This window comes from Diabrotica virgifera, chromosome 3, assembly GCF_917563875.1.
Source record: "Diabrotica virgifera virgifera chromosome 3, PGI_DIABVI_V3a".
Classification (NCBI taxonomy): domain Eukaryota; kingdom Metazoa; phylum Arthropoda; class Insecta; order Coleoptera; family Chrysomelidae; genus Diabrotica; species Diabrotica virgifera.
In genome coordinates, this window is record NC_065445.1 from 186,519,811 (window position 1) to 186,542,340 (window position 22,530).

Sequence of the window (22,530 nt, forward strand, 5' to 3'; positions counted from 1 at the left end):
CTAACCAAATAAATTAGATGGGTTCCCCACCCACTACATAACCTGACATAGCTCTTCTTTCTCATGGTACATACTTGGACGTGATAGTACGTACTCTTCTGTACGTACTGGTATGTACCCCAGTGTACGTACTTAAAACGTACATTTTACATCATGTACGTACAGTACCAAAATTGTACGTACTCAAAACGTACTGTGCTGTTTGGGAGGTTCTCCGGGTGTCGGTTCTGATGGCATATTCGTATTTAGTGACCTCAATAATCCTCCGGTAATCCATTTGCATCAATTTAATGCCGAAAACCCTCGAAACTCAAGAAGATGACGTCCCATGCAGTAACCCTGGGCACCAGGTGCTCCGTGGGTCTGTTATAATGGCATATTCGTATTTAGGGACCTCAAAAACCCCCTGAGTAATCCATTTGCATCCATCTTATGCCGAAAACTCTCCAAACTCGAGAAGATGACGTACCTTAGTGTCTATCCTGGGCAGTAGGTACTCCGGAGTTCAATTATGATGGCATATTCGTGTTTAGCGACCCCAAAAACCAGTACGTAATCCGTTTACATCAATTTAATACCGAAATCCCTCGAAACTCCAGAAGATGACGTCCCTTGCAGTGACCTTGGGCACCAGGTGATCCAGAGATCTGTTCTGATAGCATATTCGTGTTTAACGACCTCAAAAACCCCGAGTAATCCAGTTGCATCAATCTCAGAAGATGACGTGACTTACGCCCGGTTTCATAATCAACTTAAAGTGAACATTAACTAAAGTTCACTTTAACGTTGACATTTACGCATATGAATTGCATTGATAAAGGTACCAACTTAAAATTTAAAGTCCACTTTACTTTAACTGGTCAATTCTGATGGCATATTCGTGTTTAGCGACCCCAAAAATCCGTGAGTAATCCATTTGCATCAATTTAATGCCGAAAACCATCGAAACTCCAGAAGATGACGTCTCTTGCAGTGACCTTGGGCACCAGTTGATCCGGGTGTCAGTTCTGATGGCGTAATCGTGTTCAGTGACCCCAAAAACCCTCGAATAATAAATTTTGGTCTTTAGTATAGGTACTGATTTTGACTTTATTTTTATATTTATGCACTTTTGGATGCACTTTATGCACTTTAAAGTGCAATTATGCATTTCCACCCATTTTTAAATAGTAGACTTTTTTCCAGACGTCATCCTAAACATAATGCAAAAAACTGCTGCAAGTCTCTAGGTGCTGTATTTAAAAATCGATTTATTCGGGTATTTTTAGTGCTAAATGCCCTGGTCTATCATGACAAGCGCTTAATGCTCGTTCTGATAACGCGCGATTACAACAACTGGCCTAAATATGAACAAAGTATCAGCCTTTACGATAAAATTATACCTCACTTGGCTTGGCATCGGTGCAAAACAAAAATAGAAATCTGAGCATAGATGTAATAACTCGTAGATTAAGCAAGGTATGGGCCGCTATGTGCATCGAGGTGTAACGCCAGTATTAAGGATTGAGTGGTCTAGCCATCTTTGTCTGTCACATGCGCAGGATCGCTTGGTTAAAAGAGATAGATAGACCACCGATCGTATGTTTCCGCGTTACGCTAGTTACAGTACAATGACCGCTACAATGTTGAACATTCTGGACTTAATTGCGACGTACTGGACAGCAAGATCAGCAATTATAAAATTATAAAACACCATGTAAAAATCATTTTTTTCAGTCTGATTAAATATTATAGTAAAGTCTGATTTTAAATTATTGTGTTATTACTAAAATATTTTTAAATCGAAAATAAAAGTTTTAAATTTGTGAGTTCAGTTTTTAAAAATATGTTTTCCCAAGAACATTCATAATTGGCGCAGTCAGTAGGATATGGAAGAGTCTTTATAGATTCTCGTCACTTTTAAGTTTGTCCACTGTTCCAAGAACCAGCCCCGGGAAAACCGTCTGCAGAGTTCACCCGAGGAAATTAGAATTAGAAGTAGAAGTTTAAAGCCTTCAGGAGCAAAGGAATGCACATCGGCATCGTCTTTATCCTGTAAGCGATTTTTATCATTAGTTAGAATTAAGAAGATTAATTTTTTGAAAGAGATAAATTTTTTGAAAGAGATATTAAATCAGACTCCCTTGAGTCCTTAGATTGAATCAGAGCTAGATTTAGAAGATAAAAACAAAGATTTGAATAGATTAATAGAAAGATTAAAAAAATTTAGAAATATCTTCTCTAAGTCCTTAGATTGACTTTAGAGCCAGATTTAGAAACTTATTTAAAGAAAAATCTGAATAGCTTAAATACTATACAGAGTGAGTTGTAATTTGGAATAAATTCAATATCTCAAATACTAATTGTTTTTTTGAAAATTGCTCAGACCCGTCGATTGGTATTTAAAATTGTCCTTTTTAACATACAATAATAATGAATACAGGGTGTTCCAATTTAGATAATATGATGTCATCGTTAATTTTCTTAAATGGCAACACTGTCATTTTGATAGCTATTTTGATAGGGTGTGTAAAGTTATACATAATTGCAAAATTTCAAATTTTTTCCCCACCATTTACAAGATAAAAAAAAATAGCAAAGTTATGAAAAACAAGTAATCAAATAATAATTGAATTTAATTATTTTGATTAAGCAAATGCTCATAATGTTGCCCATTGACTATTTGACAATAATTGAGGGCAACATTATGAGCATTTGCTTAATTGAAATAATTAAATTCAATTATTATTTGATTAGTTGTTTTTCATAACTTTGTTATTTTTTATTATCTTAGCAATGTTCTCAGAGCAATGAGATCAGGAAGTTTAGCCACAGCGATGCAATATGTACAGGAAGAAAATAATTAATGTTTGATACCTTCAAAAAAGTCAACCTTCAACATCAGGAAAGAGAGAACATTATCCAAGGACGCCGACCTCAGAGACAGCAGATGCCTGTATCTATCCAGAAAACATTGTATCAACAGCCAAATTTTGCATCTCCGCAATGGCAGCAACCAATGAGACAATTCTATCCGTAGAATCAGTTTCAACAACCACACCGGCAACAAAACTTAAACCAATTTAGACAAAATACAAATCCTCCAGCATTCAGTACCCAGAACCAGTCAAATTTATGGGAACCCAAACCCGGACAGTCAAAACAGACTATAGACCAACACCTATGAGTGGAATAACAGAAACCACAACCAGAGGCAGTCAAAATTTTACACCCAATTACCGAGCACAGCCAAAATTTACCGTGGAAGAAGTTTACAATATACAAGGCCACTGAGATGAGAAAAAAGATACTACCAACTACAATAATTATTACGAACCCGAATACGACAATGTTCAACAATCAACAAATGCATACGATAATCAACCATCCGGATTCGAAGAAGATGTAAATTTTAGAGAGGACCCACCAGAAGCAGCCGAAACGTAATTGAACTTCATCTATTTTCCGACAAGAAGAAGCTACCTTACATCGAAATTTCTAAGCCTTCTTTACGGCTCTTAATCGATACAGGATCCACAAAGTCATTTCTCAATCAATAAATAGCTTTTTCATATTTTCCGAATTACATAAAACATGAACCCTTCGTCGTCACATCAATTTTTCAAAATTATTCCCAAAAATATTGTGCTGAAGTTCCTTTATTCTCATAATTTAATTCTGACACCAAAATGAAATTTTATCTCTTCAAGTTTCACAAAATTTTCGATGGTCTTATTGGCCTCGACAATCTAAAACTCTTCGAAGCCCAGTTAAACTTTCCTAACTCACTTCTAGTTACAAAAAATTCTACAATCCCCATTAAATATTACGAAACAAAAAAATACACAATTTTATTCCATTCATTTGGAACCAAATTCTATTAGCCAAGTCAAAATTCCTGTCAAAGAAGAAGAAGGAACCATCATTATTCCAACCCAAAAAGTGCAAGGCGTCGTAGTACGAGAAGCCCTTACTTACGCCGAGAACCACCTCGCCTGGACCGAAATTGCCAACTTCACGTCAGACCCCATTCACCTTTCCCTTAGGGAACCACTCGAAAGCAAGAAAATAGACGTTTAAGATTTCCATATATATTCCATGGAAACAACCTCCGGACCAGACTACAGACAAGATATCGACGATTTAATTAAAACCGAACATCTTTACGAAGAAGAAGAGGAACAAGTTCGTCAGCTTTGCTGAAAATTCTCTGATATATTTCATCAACCAGACACTCCTCTCAGCTTTACTAACGAAGTCAAACACCACATCAGAACCAAGGATGAAGAGCCTGTATATACGAAATCATACCGGTATCCATATGTGCACAAAGAAGAAGTAAAGAAACAAATCTCTTCAATGTTAGAGCAAGGCATCATTAGACCAAGCCAATCGCCGTGGTCCTCGCTAATTTGGGCCGTGGCAAAGACACCAGATTCATCCGGTAAAATAAAGTGGAGGATAGTGGTAGATTATAGAAAGGTCAACGAGAAGACAATTGATGACCAATACAGAATTCCTCACTTTAGCAATATTTTGGACAAATTGGGAAGATGTCAATATTTTACGACCCTTGACGACTTAGCGAGCGGATTTCACCAAATCGAGATGGCTGAAGGAGACATTCCCAAAACAGCATTTAATGTGGAAAATGGACACTATAAATATTTAAGAATGTCATTTGGACTTAAGAACCCTCCGTCCACGTTCCAACGTATGATGAACAACGTATTGAAGGAACTTCAAGGAACAATATGCCTCTATATGGATGACGTAATAGTATATTCAACATCACTACAGGAACACATAGTAAATCTCACAAAAGTATTTCAACAATTAAGAGAAGCCCGACGAAAAATCCAAGTAGACAAATGCGAATTTAAAAAAAAAAACAAGTTTATTTTCTGGGACACGTAGTCACTCAAGAAGAAATAAAACCAAATCCGGCAAAAATTTAAGCAATAGAAAAATATCCAATACCGAACACAGCAAAAGAAATAAAAGGATTCCTTGGACTACTCGGATATTACAGAAAATTTATTTGAGATTTCGCGAAAATCACAAAACCTCTAACAATATGCTTGAAAAAAGGTGCAAAGATCGAACATACACTCGAATTCGTATAATGCTTTGAAACATGCAGGAAACTATTAATGAATGAGCCGTTATTGCAATATCCAGATTTTTCCAAACCGTTTAACCTCAAAACAGATGCCAGCAACTCTGCTATCGGAGCAGTACTTTCCCAAGGACCAGTTACCAAGTTTACAGAAACCAAATACTCAACAATGGAAAAATAAATGCTCAATGGTGTGGGTAACTAAGCATTTCCGACCCTAGCTATTTGGAAGAAAATTTAAAATACTTTCAGACCACCGTCCCCTGCAATATCTATTTTCCCTAAATGAACCCAACTCCAAACTAGTATGTTGGAGATTAAAATTAGAAAAATTTTACTAGGAAGTAATTTACAAAAAAGGCAAAGCTAATACAAATGCGGACGCACTGTCTCGAATCGAAATACACACAAAGGAAACTAAGGATATCGGATTCACAAATCAATGAAGTCCTTGATGATTTAGGAGACATGGAAAACGATGGATGGTCAACGACTAATAATCCAGATGCGGATCGAATAATCGACGAGATTCTAGAGGAAATAGCAACAGAATTAATATCAGAAAACATCCCAGAAGACACTGTCGAAAACGAAGACCAAAACATAGATGAAGATGGAAATGAAACAATACATACAGCAGTAGAAAACCCAATTCTTGGCATACCTATTTCGGAAAAACCACTTAACTTCTACAATAACCAAATTATAGTCAAAATCGTCAACTAAAATCCGCGACCTCCAGCAATTATACAAACTTTTCCGAATAAAAGGCGTTATCATATCCAGCTATCGAAAGACCAGTTAAAAGCTGATACCATAAAAATTTTTAAGGAGCACCTCAACCCGAAAAAGAAATATGCAATTCTATTTGAAGCAAAAGAAGAAATTTTCGCAAAAATTTGCGAAATTATCAGGAAAACTTTTAAAAACAACGCATATTTATGACTTTGTATGTAAAATGTAATCTTTTATTGGAAGATGTTAACCTAGAAGAACAACAAAAAGAAATTATAAAAAACTATCATGAAGGAAAAGCGAACCATAGAGGAATAGCTGAAACAGAAAGCCAAATAAGGAAACGATATTACTGGCCTAATATGAAGAAGGATATAGAAAATATGATAAACTTTTGCTATATATATCAAGAAAATAAATACGACAGACTTCCTCCCAAACCAAAGTTTATGTTTACACCAACTCCCACTAAACCACTGGAAATAGTTCACATTGATTTATTCCAGGCTGATGGACAGAAGTTTCTAACCATTAATAGACGCATTTTCGAAGTATGGACAAGCCTACACAATAAATGCAGGAAATGCCAATGTACTCAATGCCCTATTAATTTTTATAATACACCATGGACTCCCAACAATGATAGTGGCCGATAATGGTACCTACTGAATTTAAAAATGGAGTAATATAAAATAAAAAAGAATTTGTAGACTATCATAAAATCTCAATCTACTATACGACATCAGAGAATCCGCAATCCAACGGGATGATTGAGAGCTTTCATTCTACATTAATCGAACATCTTCGAATCCTAAGGAACACCAAAGCAAAGCTTTCGGCAAAAGAACAAATGCTATACGCTATAATTGGGTACCATAATTCCATACATTCAGCAACGAAGTTAAGACCCATTGACATATTAAACGGACATATCAACGCAAAAGATCCCTTTGATGTTGACATATATAGAAGGTAATACTGAATAATTATGTTTAAAATCATAGAGAGATAACAAAGGAATTATACAAGGAAGTATAGCATATACAAGAGAATAAAAATAAATTCATCGAAAATAGAAACAAATCGAGACAAGACCCTATTACGTATAAACCAAGCACAAAAATCTATATACGAAAAACAGTTACCAGAAATAAATTACTTCCGCGATATTCGGATTCCGCAAAACATATAAAAAGGAATAACGAAGTGACTGTAGACTGTGAAGTCAAAAACTAATTCTGAACCTTCCGCACAGGATCACCCTGACGATGGGAGAGGAAGTGAAGATCAAGGACCTGAAAGACAACCCATAATTCACCTCAACCTGGGACAAGCAAAGATTCATACTAGCACACACAATTTTATAAACTTTTTCAAACTACTACCAATAAGGGAAGAATTGGACAGAATTGAAACCCAGTACGATGCAGTGACCACAGCAATTCAAAATGGACTTAGCCATCCGTATTTCAGCAGTTTAAAAAATTTTGACCAAGCCATTAGATACTAATTAAAATCAGCTCAAGAAAAATTCTCAAACAATTTACCCCTATAGCAGAACAAAAAGAGGAGCTAATTAATGGACTAGGAAGCATTATCAAAGCAATTTCTGGAAATCTAGATCAAGATAATGCAGAAAAATACAACAAAGCTATAGAAACCTTACAGACGAACCAGGAAAATCTTATAAATCATCTCCACATTAGCCTGAACAAGAAAATTATAAAAGAGTTTAACGAAACTATTATATTACTAACACACAACCAAGAAATAATAGCAGAAGAAGTAAATAATATCAACACGAACCTCAATACATTCATTTTTGACTTCAATCATTATTTGCAAGCAAGGAATGTTCTGGACCAAATAAATTTGGCCCTTCAAATTATACTTCAGTTAATTAATGACCTAGAAGAAGCCATTAGATTTTCTCGTGTAAATACTCCCCATAACAGTGTGATCAAGAAAGACGAAATAAAATGGATCATCAATAAAATTCTAGAACACCATAAGGCAGACCAGCTCGTGTAAATCGAAGACGAAGATCTAAAGTACTGCATCATCAAAGTAGATCAACTATTTTCAATGGGAAATAAGCCACAATTTTACCAAAAAATTATTTTATTAACGTTACAAAACAATACCAGTATTATTTTGTATTTTGACAACGACACCCGACTTGGGCGTCGAAACGTTAATAAAATCATTTTTTTGGTAAAATTGTGGCTTATTTCCCATTGAAAATAGTTGATTATAAAAATGCCACAAGGAAATAGCTTCAGAACAACATCAAAGTAGATACCCATTATTCAAACCATACTATTATATTTATCCTTCATTTTCCTGTTCTACATCCTAATTCCTTTACTTATTATCATTTATTTCCTATACCTACAGCAAATTCTACTACAATAATTCCTCCTGAGCCATATCTCCTCATAAACGAAAAATCCTTTCAATATTTGTAAGAACCATATGCCCGAATCGATACAAGATATCTTTGCCAAGAGGGAACAAAGCGCGACAAACTTTAAGGGGTAGTTCTGCATGAAAAAATAATAACCGTTTGCTTGATAAACTGATAAACCTATGTTCGCAAATGCTTCGTTTCCCAGATACGAGATGTTGAACTTTTTCTTACAAACTGACGATTTATTTATTGCTCTAAAACCGGTTGAGATATGCAAATAAAATTTGGTAGGTTTTAAGAGGTAGCTATTGCGCATTTTTTGACATACAATTAAGAATTCTATATTCACCATTGGCGTACATACGGGTCATATTACCTGGTCATACTACCCGCATGCACGCCAATGGTAAATATAAAATTTTTAATTGTATGTCAAAAAATTCGCAATAAACCTACCAAAATTCTTTTGCATATCTCAACCGGTTTTAGAGCAATAAATAAATCGTCGTCAAGTGATATATTATTCGACGCGCCTTCTCAAGACTAAAACAAATATATAGTTCCAGTTTGATGACTGTCTGTCCGTCCGTCCGCGAATTATGACTATTAATGCAGATAGAATGACGAATGAGGTGTCGAATGAAAGCTTATAACCCAAGGATGGTATTAAGGATGAGAAATTTGACATCGGACTTCGGTTTTAGAGTTGCAACCATAAGTACTATTTTAAAGTCACCGAAATAGTTTAATCGATATATCAACCGACGCAACGTTACACGAAGAGTTCAAATTATGACTTCCAGTTCTACTTTCGATTACTTTGGACTTACGAAGTCCAATTACCTGTCTTAGCAATTAATGTGTTTTCCATAATTAGAATATTATTTGGACGACAATTTCCATCTACTGAAAATTACTATGATTTAAATAAAACAATTTAGTTAACACATATATTTTATTTTTAACAAAACAGTTTTACTTATCTAATATTTAAATATTTGTGACATTTATAAAGGATTATTTACTGGTATTAACAATTTTCAAACATACAATAAACCTGATATTCGTGGTTTTATTAGTGAGATAAAGTAGAATAAAATACAAATAAAATAGACATATGTGCGTATGTGTTTTAATTTTTCTCAGACTGTAAAAATTTTTCAAAAAAAGTTTGCCAAGGAACGTTGTATTGATTTTATTAAATCTTCAAAAAACGAAGTACCTAATGATGTTGACTTTGTGCTTGGTCTTTTTCTTCTATTCGTGAATCCTGATATTTATGGTTTGATTAGTTAGATAAAGTAGAATAAAATACAAATAAAATGGACGTATGTGCGTATGTGTTTTAATTTTTCTCAGACTGTAAAAATTTTTCAAAAAAGTTTGCCAAGGAAAGTTTTATTTCAATATTTTATTAAATCTTCAAAAAACGATGTAATGATGTCGACATCGTGCTTGCTCTTTTTCTTCTATTGTACACTTGATTTTCAGTTTGTGATCGTATGTACAAACCTGATTTAGAATAGTAGTTTAGATGCGAAAATAGTAAAATTTTAATAGTAATTGCCAGCTAGGAAGAACCAACACCATACACACTTAGTACTTCTGTATCAATTATACCGAGAAATGGATATTGGCTGATATTCTGGACAAATTGTCGTGCAATGATTTTTCAATCTTCTCGGCGGAACCATTAGCCATACTCGAAGCGTCGAAATATGTTAAAAATCCTTATATTAAAAAAATAATTATTTCAGGCTGCCTTTCAATTCTACTTCTTCCTCTTTAAGTGCTGTGTACAAAATCGGAGGTTGGATATCATCATCACTATCTTTACTCTATCTACCACTGCTCTGAAGGGTTCTATGGAACTGAATTTATGTCAGCCCCTTAAATTCTTCAGCCATGACTCCTCATTCTTCCTATACTCCTTCCCCCTCTTATATTTTCATGTATTATCAGTCTTAGCAATTCATATCGCTGCCCCCTCATTACCTGTCCCAGATATTGTAACTTTCTAATTTTTATTATGTTTATTATTTCGTATTCTTTCCCGCAATATCTCCGTGTTCGTTTTCTTCTATGTCCATGCTATTCTAAGTATCCTCCTGTAACACAACATTTCAAATGACTGTAGCTTATGAATGTGTTCTTGCTTCAATGTCCAGCTTTCAAGTCCATAATGCAGTAGCAAAAACACGTAGCATCTCTCATTTCTAATCTAAAGTCTTCGTTACAGAGAAAATTTTTGATTTTTACAAACGCATTTCTTGCTATTTCTATCCTTGCCCTTATTTTTGTTGTTTGATCATTATTGTCTGAAATGCAGGTTCCTAGGTATTTGTATTTATCAACGCTATTTGTCGATACAGTTCTCAAATGTAGGTTTGTTTCTATATTTGTTTTCTTAGTTATTAAAAGGTATCTGGTCTTTTTCTAATTCATTTTAGTCCATATTTTTTACAGAAACTGTTTTGTTTAGTAGTAATTGGAGTTGTTCAGCAGATTTTGTCTCACGGTATCATCTGTCAGTTCTACAGAACATAAAAATACTGTCTTGCCAAAATATTTAGTAATCCTTTAGCAGACATTAGCTTTAATATAAATTTATTTGGTTTAAACACGTACCTATTGGACTTGAAAGATAATGAATATGTAAACTTCTTCCACAACAGATGTACCACGGATTGTACTACAAGATGAAGGCTTTATTTGCCCCAAAATATGTTGAGTTATAGTCATGGATGTCATTTGGTTAGACCTAATGAAACAATTAGATACTTCTAAAAATATATGAAAAGGAATAATTTTTCATAAATTTAAATGTTACGAGTAAAGTGAGGAGTGAGGTTAACGGGTAAACTTAGGATTACCCAGGTAAAGTGCGGAGTACCCACGAGGTATTGGTAAAAGAAACCCAAATTTAAAGCTGCTGGAAATATTTGTAACTCCAAATACCACAGCAGCTTGTATTGCTTTAACAAATAGATTATAATTTTTATTTCTGCAGTATTTATAGTTTTACTTTCCTTACTCTTGTAAAATGCTTTTTTTTCTGAAATTTATGATACCTATCTTTCAAAAAGTTAAGAGGAAACAGTAGCGATCAACAGGTAGCGAAAACGCGTTCCAAGATTGCGGCTGTATATTTGAATATTTTTTCGAGATATTTGGCACACGTATTCGTAATATAATAAAGAATGGCGGTACAGAGCCCAATTTGAAAAATATATTAATATGTGGAAATTACTCTGTAATTAAATACAATATTAAAAAAACGAGCCTGTACCGCCATTAAGAAGAACAAAAAAATACACTTTCTTCAAATAAACTTTTTTATCCGATGCCTAGATTTTGTGTCATTTTGGAACTACTAATGAAATAAAAAATTTTAGTAGTTCCAAATTGACACAAAATCTAGGCATCGGATAAAAAAGTTTATTTGAAGAAAGTGTATTTTTTTGTTCTTCTTAATGGCGGTACAGGCTCGTTTTTTTAACTATTGTATTTACTTACAGAGTAATTTCCACATATTAATATATTTTTCAAATTGGGCTCTGTACCGCCATTCTTTATTATATTACGAATACGTGTGCCAAATAAGCTGCTCGTCAAAAGTTAGGGATATAGAAAATTCTGCTGAATTTTCATAGTAGATTTCTTTCGTGAACAGATTAACGAACTCCGCATTTTTTTTATTATTTTAGATGTTTCTTTAGTATTTGCACAGTTATGCAAAGGTTTACTCAAACTTTTTTTTGTACTTATACCGGGTGGAAGAAAAGAAATGTTTTTCTTATGTTAAGTTTGAGACGCCCTGTAGGGAGGACGAGGTACAAATGTGAGTATACATCGAAATCGTAATGTAGTCTTATACAGGGTGTCCCGGAAAATAGTGCGTTCCTTTAAGGTATGGATAGAATACACAATTTAGAACAAAAAAGTCCTATAGCATTTTTTTCTGAAGTTAATCGTTTCCAAAAAAAAAAGATTACATTGTTTTCCATACACCTGTATTTTTTAATGTTTAGAAATTTTAATTGCCTGGCAACATCGCGATCGTACGCACTACGGAATAATAACAGATAATAGTAAGAACTTATTTGTGATTTACAGTACATGTATTTAAAATAATCCAACCTAATAGTACTTAACGTATTTACTATTTTTTTTGTTATTTGTTTACTATAATTTTTTTAAATGTATTAAAATACCTATTGCATAATTTTAAACGAATTACACAAATCCTTTAAAATAAAAACACATATTTTAACTGAACTAGTAGGTATTATGTATTTACATAGTAAATTTTAAATGTATTGAATGCTGAGGACTTTGACTAAATTACATAGTTCACAGTGGAAATTAAATACACCAGATTGATAATGTGTCAGTAATTTGTTTACTTGTGAACTAACATAATTAAGTTGAAAATAATTATTAAGGCGGACTCAAACGACTCGTGTACTTAACGAATAATCGTTAATTGCGTTACTTACTATATCTTTTGGGAGCGTTACTAGAACAATTCTTTGACAATTAATAGTAGTATTACCATTATTATTATTAGTGTTTGACAAATAGTACAATGATTGTACTAGTAACCCACTCACACAGCATTGCCAGTATACGCAAGTGACGATTATTCGCCAAGTACACGAGTCGTTTGAGTCCGGCTTTACACTTTCGCGAACACATTCACTCATAACGACGAGAAAAAACGGCAAAAATTTTTGAAAAATTATAGTACCTAAGCCTCTCCATTTAGTGATCTGCCATAACTAATCAACAATAACATGGTAATGGTAATGAACTCACGATTCGAAAATATTTTCGGCATTGAGACTAAACAAGATTCTTCCAAACTATCTGTTGTATGTTTACTAAAAAGAAGTCTACGTTTAAATTTTCGTACCTCGCAGAGTTGCCAGATTTTAATTTGCATAGCAAAATGTATTTTAATTTTTTGGTCAAACGATTGCATTTAGAAAAAAATGTTTTAAGAGTTTTTTGCTTTACATGGTGCCCTCTACCTATACCTTTAAGGAACGCACTATTTTCCGGGACACCCTGTATTTTGTGAACATTTTATTTTTTGAATGTCCCTGATATCTTTAGAAACAAAAAAATAGACGGTTTTGTAATTTAACATGTGTTTTAACCGAAACAAAAGTTTGAGACATCTTGTAGGGAGAAAAAGGCACAAAGGTGAGCATACCTCGATATTATGTTGTAGTCTCATATTTTGTGAATATTTTATTTTTTTAATTTCTCTAGTATCTTTAATAACAAAGAAACTAGACGGTATTACTCTTTAATATGTGTTTTAACTCACGACATGCATCACATCACACATGTGAAACATAGAAACACATATTAAAGAGTAATACCGTCTAGTTTCTTTGTTATTAAAGATATCAGAGAAATTAAAAAAATAAAATATTCACAAAATAAGAGACTAAAACATAATGTCGAGGTATACTCACCTTTGTGCCTTTTTCTCCCTACAAGGTGTCTCAAACTTTTGTTTCGGTCAAAACACATGTTTAATTACAAAACCGTCTATTTTTTTGTTTCCAAAGATATCAGGGACATTCAAACAACAACATGTTCACAAAACATAAGACTACAATAAGATTCTGTTGAGTATACATCAGAATATATATATTTATACATTTGTACCTCATTCTCCCTACAGGGTGTCTCAAACTTAACATAAGAAAAACATTTCTTTTCCTCCACCCGGTATAAATACAAAAAATAAGTTTGAGTAAACCTTTTCACAATTGTGTATATACTAAAGAAAAATCTAAAATAAAAAAAAATAGCGGAATCCGTCTGTTCGCGAAAAAATCAACTATGAAAATCAGCATAATTTTCTATATCCCTACCCAAGTAGCAATTTGTCGACGCGACAACGTTGTCTACCGCGTGGCAACGTTTTGTTACAACGTTGTTATTGCCTAGAAGACGACCCAATTCTGCACTAATTTGGTGGACGATTTTTGAGTTGTCTTGACGTTGCCTAGGTAACCTTAAGGGTTGCATAAGACAACTGAAGCGACTATAAAAAGTGCCTGCGTGCAATGGTTGCTCAAAGAGTCGGACTGGTTATGTTTTTTTTACCTATATAAAAAGTAAACTATTTTGACATCATATCAGGTATTTAAATTTATATAAATACATAAATAAGGACTTAAACAAAATTACCTGATGTGAAATTTATAAACGCATCTCAGATTACCGTCAAATATGGATATTCCACCTTAAAAAAACACACGCGCTCATTTTTTATCACCTTTTTAACAAAAAATATGTAAATTTAAAAAATCTAATTTTAATATAAAAGCCAGAATTTATGTTAAAGATGTTTTGTATAAATTTAATGTATTGATGGTGCTTTTAAAGGTATTAGAAAATGCCTGCATTTTTTATATTTTGTGTTTTTATTTTCTTTACATCCCAAAAAAAACCAAAATGGTGCATTAAACAACATTACCAATATTAATTAAAATATACCTTATTACCAACCATAGACGGATGAGACAACCGAGAAGTCCAATCGCCGACCAAACACGGCCTGGACCGACTAACCCAACCACTTTAGAACGCACCCTCTTATTGGGTGACAGAGGTCATGTGACCAGTGCAATGAAGTGCATCATTCTCCTTAACAGCGCTGCCACATTTAGTAGATATCTACTGTTTTGGTATATTTTTGATATTATTTAAAAAATTCTAGTAGGCAATGTTTTTTATTAGATGTTTGGTATATTTCAATATTTTGTTATCACTAAAATAAAATTTGCTTTTTAATAGTATTCACCCCATTTCTAAATTAATTTTCAGACATTTTGTTACAATTTCCCAATGTCATTACCGAAAATAAGATTCAGGACGTAGATGATGATAATAGATGGACAGAGAAATGAAACTGGTAAATACCAGATCTAAATAAGGAAATCTTCATATAATTGGTTTGGAGAATTTTCAAAATGATTGTTCATAATCAGATTTTTAAATTTTAAGTAAGTTGGTACCTACCTTTATCACAATTCATATATGGGTAAATGTCAACTTTAAAGTGAACTTTACTTAATGTTTACTTTAAGTTGATTATGAAACCGGGCGATTTTGACAGGTAACCGTTAACACAGATTTTACTGTATTTACAGGGCCTAAAAAGAATCTACTGATTTCTATTGATTTTTTGAAAGCAAAACTACTATCCGCTGCAAGATAATTCGGATGGAATTCAGACAAAATATGTACAAAAAGTACATATTTTGTCGGAGGTTCAGCCAAATTATCTTGCAACGGATATAGTATTGAAAGAGTAAGAACTGGCCTGGCAACCCTGTCTAGCAAAGCTGATACAAAGATGTAAGCTTATCAAATCTACTGATAAAACAATGAACAATGGAGAAACCAGCTAATAAAAAACAAATAAATAGGATAAAATAATAAGAAAAAAGTAAGGTTATAAAGTAAATTCTTTTTTTGCTCCTGAAGTTGCCGTAAACGTGTCACACATCTATAGAACTATACGTAAAGGCCCTGGGGTCGTGAGAGACAACTACCTAGTCGGCCAGAAAACCCATGGGCGTAAATTAGTTTAGCATTATAACGTTTTTAAGTAGTTGCGATTGTTGAAAAAACTTAACTGTGATATGTAGTTGTCACAATAGTAATAACTTAGTTGCCCATATAACTAAAGATATTACTTAACGTTGTAACATCGTAATGTCAGTCGGGTTAGGGGCCGTTGGCCGAAACAACTGAAAGTCCACTGTGGCAACGTTATATACAGTGCATTTATTTGTACTGACAACCAATGCGTCGAAAAATTGCTACTTGGGTAACTTTTGACGAGCAGTTTATCTCGAAAAAATATTAAAAATTACAGCCGCAATCTTGGAACGCGTTTTTGCTACCTGTTGATCGCTACTGTTTCCTCTTAAGGCCTTGTCATTTAGTACCTATACCCAATTTAAGCATTTAACCAAGTGGCAGCAGTTAGAATGTGTTTTTGTTTTACCCGATAAAACCCGAAATTTGAACTATTTAAATTTTATTTCGTACTTACTATCGGATTTTACCGATACCTCGCGGATACTTCGCACTTTACCCGGGTAATCCTATAGGTTTACCCCTTAAGGTGATACAGTAGCGATCAACAGGTAGCCAAAACGCGTTCCAAGATTGCGGCTATAATTTTGAATATTTTTTCGAGATATTTGGCACACGTATTCGTAATATAATAAAGAATGGCGGTACAGAGCCCAATTTGAAAAATATATTAATATGTGGAAATTACTCTGTAATTAAATAAAATATTAAAAAAACTAGCCTGTACCGCCATTAAGAAGAACAAAAAAATAGACTTTCTTCAAATAAACTTTTTTATCCGATGCCTAGATTTTGTGTCATTTTGGAACTACTAATGAAATAAAAAACTTTAGTAGTTCCAAAATGACACAAAATCTAGGCATCGGATAAAAAAGTTTATTTGAAGAAAGTGTATTTTTTTGTTCTTCTTAATGGCGGTACAGGCTCGTTTTTTTAATATTGTATTTAATTACAGAGTAATTTCCATATATTAATATATTTTTCAAATTGGGCTCTGTACCGCCATTCTTTATTATATTACGAATACGTTTGCCAAATATCTCGAAAAAATATTCAAAATTACAGCCGCAATCTTGGAACGCGTTTTCGCTACCTGTTGATCGCTACTGTTTCCTCTTAATCTAACTTTACCCGTAATATACAGGGTGTCCAGAAACTCTACCGACAAACAAAGACAGGAGATTCTTCAGATAATTTTAAGATAATTTAACCCAATTCACTTAGTCCGAAAATGCTTCCTACGGGAGCTAGAGCTCTTTGAAGATGGCGTCTTGTAATTAGTTTTTCTTAAATACCTCCAGAATGCTTCTATTTAGAAAAACAAAAATTGGTACGCGTATTTATCTTCAAGATATAAATCTAATCCATCTATTGCAAATTTCTAGTACCGATCATAGGCGTCCGTTTTAGGTAGGGCAACGGTTATTTTATCGCATAACTTTTTTATCTTTAACTTTAATGCATTTCTGATACTGGATTATTAAATTGTGAAGTAATCTAGTATTAAAAGGTACTCTTGTTTTAAATCCGTAGGACACACCGTTTTCTAGAAAAATCTATTTGAAAATTTTTCGCTTTATGAATTAAAAAAAAATTCAAAAAAAAACTGTTTAGAAAGACGAAAACTGGTACATTTATTTATATTCCATAGACAAATCGATTTCATTGAATTGCGAATTTCTAGTACTGGTCATAGGCGTCCATTTTGGGTAGGTCAACAGTTATTTTATAGCATACCTTTCTTGTCTTGAATTTTTGAGCATTTTTGACACTAGATTATTAAATTATGAGGTATTCGAGTACTAAAAGTTACTCTTACTTTATGTTGCTAAAATACTTCGTTTTTTGTTGAAAAGGTCTTTCAATTTTGTTTCAAATTCCAAGAACGAAAAACTTTCAAATCGATTTTTCTAGAAAACGGTGTGTCCTATTGACTTAAAGCAAGAGTACCTTTTAGTACTAGAATACCTCACAATTTATTAATCCGGTGTCAGAAATGCATAAAAGTTAAGGACAAAAAAGTTATGCGATAAAATACCTGTTTCTCTACCCAAAACGGACGCCTATGACCGGTACTAGAAATTTGCAATGGATGGAATCGATTCATCTCTGAAAAGTAAATATGCATACCAATTTTCGTTTTTCTAAATAGAAGCGTTCTAGAGGTATTTAAGAAAAACTAATTTCATGATGCCGTTTTCAAAGAGCTCTAGCTCCCTTAAGAAGCATTTTCGGACTAGGTGAATTGGGTTAAATTGTCTTAAAATTATCTAAGGAATCTCCTGTCTTCGTTTGTCGGTAGAGTTTCTGGACACCCTGTATACAATACAAATAGACAGATGCTACCATCATATTCTATGTAATAAATTAACTCTCATTAAACTACTATTATTTACAAAAAAATATACAAAATCTTGGCGATTTTTAAATTTGATAAGGTGTTATAAACTTATAAAAATCATAAAAAAAATTCTAAATTTAGACCCATATTTCAAATGTAAAATTATTGATGAAATATGATCCTTACATGTGACATCTCCTTTTAGATTCATCTATAATCTGTTTTTAAACCAGGAGGAGTAATTCAAATTTACCGCACCGTGATGCTTTTTTGTAATTGGTCCAACCGCAATCAAGTTTACTCCACTGTTATGAATTTTTGACACTATTCGCATTTCATAGGTTAACTAAGTTATATCGGCGATTGTTTGTGTTTTCTGCGTTATTCCTTTAATTTTTAGACTTTTAGCGTTGATTGAGGTATTGATACCTCAATCAACGCTTTTAGTCTGCTTTTATATAAAAAACAGTTGTTTTAAGAACTCGTATAATATAATATTTATGGATTACAGTCGAAGGACGACATGATCAACCAAAAAAGAAGATGTGCCTATTGGGTGATTTTTCTAGTGACTTTCTTGGGTGTGAATCTGTCTTTTTAGTTTACTTCTTCTGGTTTAAAAACAAAGCATAGTATTTTAGTACTAGTCGTAAATTTGTTAAAACATATAATACGTTTAAAGCTGTAGTGCTAGATGCTATAACAAAAGTACAAAATCTACTAGAATATGTTGCTGAACTATAAATTTCAGAAATGAAGTTGTCGATCATCGGAAAGTAGTGCCTCGGTACCTCCATTTTTGGTACTGTATTCCCCATCATGTTTTCCAGACTCCACTTTTATAAACAAAATTATTCCTAGAATAATGCCAATAGCGTGAAAGGCACTAATTCCTAGTGCGGCTATAAATATTATCCAGAAATTTGTTTTAATTTTTTCTGCAACGTAGCTGATGCATCCCTAAAAATAAAAACCAGTTATAATATAGTTAACAAGAACTTATGTATTCAGATCAGAGATATCACGGTTATGTAATTATAAGAAGGAAGAAGTATTACTTTTCAAACTGTCAAGAGGTAGGTAGGTGGGAACAGGGCCGCGTTTAGGTCAATTGACGCCTAGGAAATTCTCTAGTAGCCGCCCTTCAAACATGTACTATTTTTGCGAAAAAAAAATTGCAGATATTTTTATTTAAATAAGAATACATTAAAAATGGATTTAAACTACGATGTTTATATACCTACAACAGAAAAAATTGTCATTCCAGTTCAATCACATCAGAGACTTCTTTTCGAAAAAAAATTTTTTATTGACAAAATCGACAATTGGTTAAAACGTTCTTGCGTCATACTTGATGGAAAATTATTTTTAATTCTTGACATTTTCGAAAATGACTTTTCAACAGACACGTTGGCAACTGGGATGCACAAATAAATGTGCAAAGCAATGTCAAATTTAGGGAAAATATCTTTCAATCCACTTAGTGCAGTCACTGAAGGTTTTCACCTCCGATTTCGTTGAACCTCCATCGATTTTCATGAAAATTGGTGAGTAGTTAAAGGATACCTCAAGGAACAAAGGTGACATGATGCCAACTTGCGCTTTTACCGTGGTGGTGGATGCCACCCCTTCTCGGAGGTGAAAATTATCATTTTGTAAATAATACCATAAATCGATACAGAGACAAATTCTAAACAAAATTTGTTATATGTATAAAGTTATTAATATAAATCAATACTTTTCGAGTTATTAAAGATCAAAGATTTTATTTTTTCGTAAAAAATGCATGTTTTAAAGCTGTTTTCCACGTATAACTCAAAAATTATAATCTTTTACAAAAAGTTATTATTACCAAAATTGAAGATAATAAAAAGCTGAATACACTCCTCACTTAAAGAAATAAACTAATGTTAATTCAAAGTGAGTTATGGGTAATTTAATGTATATTTTTTTCGACGAGTACTCAAATCTAAGTATTCAAGCTTAAATAACGGGAAAACGATGCATTTTATAAAATATACCTGCTAAGCACTTGTCAAAGTACTTCGAAGTACCTATCAAATGAGTTCCAGTAGAAGCTAATAGCCTCACAATTAAGCAAGTTATGATGAAAATAAGAGAACCCTTTAGAACTTTTTAGGAAAAATTGAAAAATAAAACAAATGCCATTTCCGCCAAAATTAAAATTTATAGTAATCCTTAGAAGAATTTCTTTATATCAGCATAAGTAATGATTTTAACAATAATTTTGAACGGTTTAGAATGCATATTTTTGAAAAAAGGTATTATTAAAAAAAATCAGAATTTTTAAAATAACCGTAATTTTCCTTTTCTTTTGATAATAACTCCCAAAATACTCAATATACGTAAAAAGTGATATATGCACAACTAAATTTTAGTTTTTTCTGTATCAAATATTTTACCTTTTTACTATTTCTGTAGGGTAAAAAATAACCGAGATCCGAAACGAAAAACGATTAAAGCTTAAATTTTGCTGCGAGAACCATGTAACCGGGGCCATATAACCTTTTATTTTTAAAGAAGTAAGGGGTTTAAAAGATTAAATTCAACGTGGTTTAATAGCCATTAAAATTAACTTTCAAATGGTTTTTAGACAAACTTGAAATCGTAAAAATTAACGGAGTTATTAAAAAAAACCGCCATTAAGAAGAACAAAAAAATACACTTTCTTCAAATAAACTTTTTTATCCGATGCCTAGATTTTGTGTCATTTTGGAACTACTAAAATTTTTTATTTCATTAGTAGTTCCAACATGACACAAAATCTAGGCATCGGATAAAAAAGTTTATTTGAAGAAAGTGTATTTTTTTGTTCTTCTTAATGGTGGTAGAGGCTCGTTTTTTTAATATTGTATTTAATTACAGAGTAATTTCCACATATTAATATATTTTTCAAATTGGGCTCTGTACCGCCATTCTTTATTATATTACGAATACGTGTGCCAAATATCTCGAAAAAACGTTCAAAATTACAGCCGCAATCTTGGAACGCGTTTTGGCTACCTGTTGATCGCTACTGTATCACCTTAATATTATGTAGGAGATTTTGTATTGAAATGGGGGTTGGACTTCCTATATTAACAAGTTCCTGATACAGGTCAAATTAATTTGTTTTGTTAATTGGGCATTCAAGTAACATATGAGTTATACTTCCTATTTGTCCACATTCACAAAAAGCAGTATCACTACAATTGATTTTAAATAAATGGTCTGGTGTGAGGCAATGGCCCGTTCGCATTCTAATAATTGATGCCAAGTGCCTTCGATCCACAAATGTGAATTTGTGGAACCAAGGAATTATAGAAAAATCACTTTGGCATTGTTGATACCAATTTTTTGTTTAATAAAAGGCAAAAAGTCAAATTTATCTATTTTAATGTCTGCAGGAACATTTAAAGTCTTGCCTATAGGGATTTGCCAATTTATCAGCCTCTATATTCCCCTTTACTTCAGTATGTCCTGGAATCCAAGCTAAAAAATGTTTATTTGTGAAATAAACATTTTTGAAGATATTCTTATTTAGGCGCGATTCGATTGAGGGTAAAATTATACATAAATCTGCGCGCCTGCGCAGAGAGTATGTAGTTCATTGCTAATCTTTCAAGATAGGTATGTATGTATCTGTAGGTAACCGTGCAAATAAGTCATTAAAAGAATATATTAGTGTTTTTAGGAAATGTATTATTTATTATAATTCTTGTGCTTTTGGATTTGTGTTTCTCGGTAGTAAAATAATAAAATATTATGTAAGCATAACATTTTTACACTATATGTCGCCGTGTTGTTAAATTGTATCCGAAACTTACATGTCAATTACAAGGACCTCGCTGGAGTAGTTGGTAATGCGTTAGCTCTGAGATTGGAATGACGCGGGTTCAAATCCTGGGCGATTCATATATTTTTTTTATTTTTGGTTGTTTTAATAAAAATTTTTGAAAGTGGTAGATAGATTTTTAAATAAAATATAAATAACCTGTTAAGTATATTTACTTCGTTTAAATTACCTATTATATAATAGAAGAATATCTTCTTACGTGCGTACAAAGTACACACACATTCTTTTTTCTATTTTCTGATAGCAGTACAATGTATTTTGAGTTAAATAAATTACATACATTCTTCTTTTTGCGTCAATTAATTTAATACAAAAAATATTTTTTTGGCCACTGTGTATAAATAATGATATAAATGTTTATATTACTGAATAGAGAATTAAACACCCTTTCAAATGAGCTACCACACGACCCCTATTCCCAATTTAAAAAAATCATATATTACGTCATCACGATCTGATGG

The 22,530-nt window shown here is 32.8% G+C and overlaps 1 protein-coding gene across 1 annotated transcript in view; it reads right to left on the reverse strand.

Moving 5' to 3' along the window:
• Positions 1-9,179: 9,179 nt before the first annotated feature.
• Positions 9,180-22,530, reverse strand: part of LOC126881473 (CD151 antigen-like) — a 76,176-nt gene continuing 62,825 nt past the window's right edge. Inside the window, exon 6 of the mRNA XM_050645748.1 lies at positions 9,180-19,173. Within this exon, the coding sequence (XP_050501705.1) occupies positions 18,961-19,173 (213 nt within the window). The 3' untranslated portion in view covers positions 9,180-18,960. The remainder of the gene's footprint in view (positions 19,174-22,530) is intronic.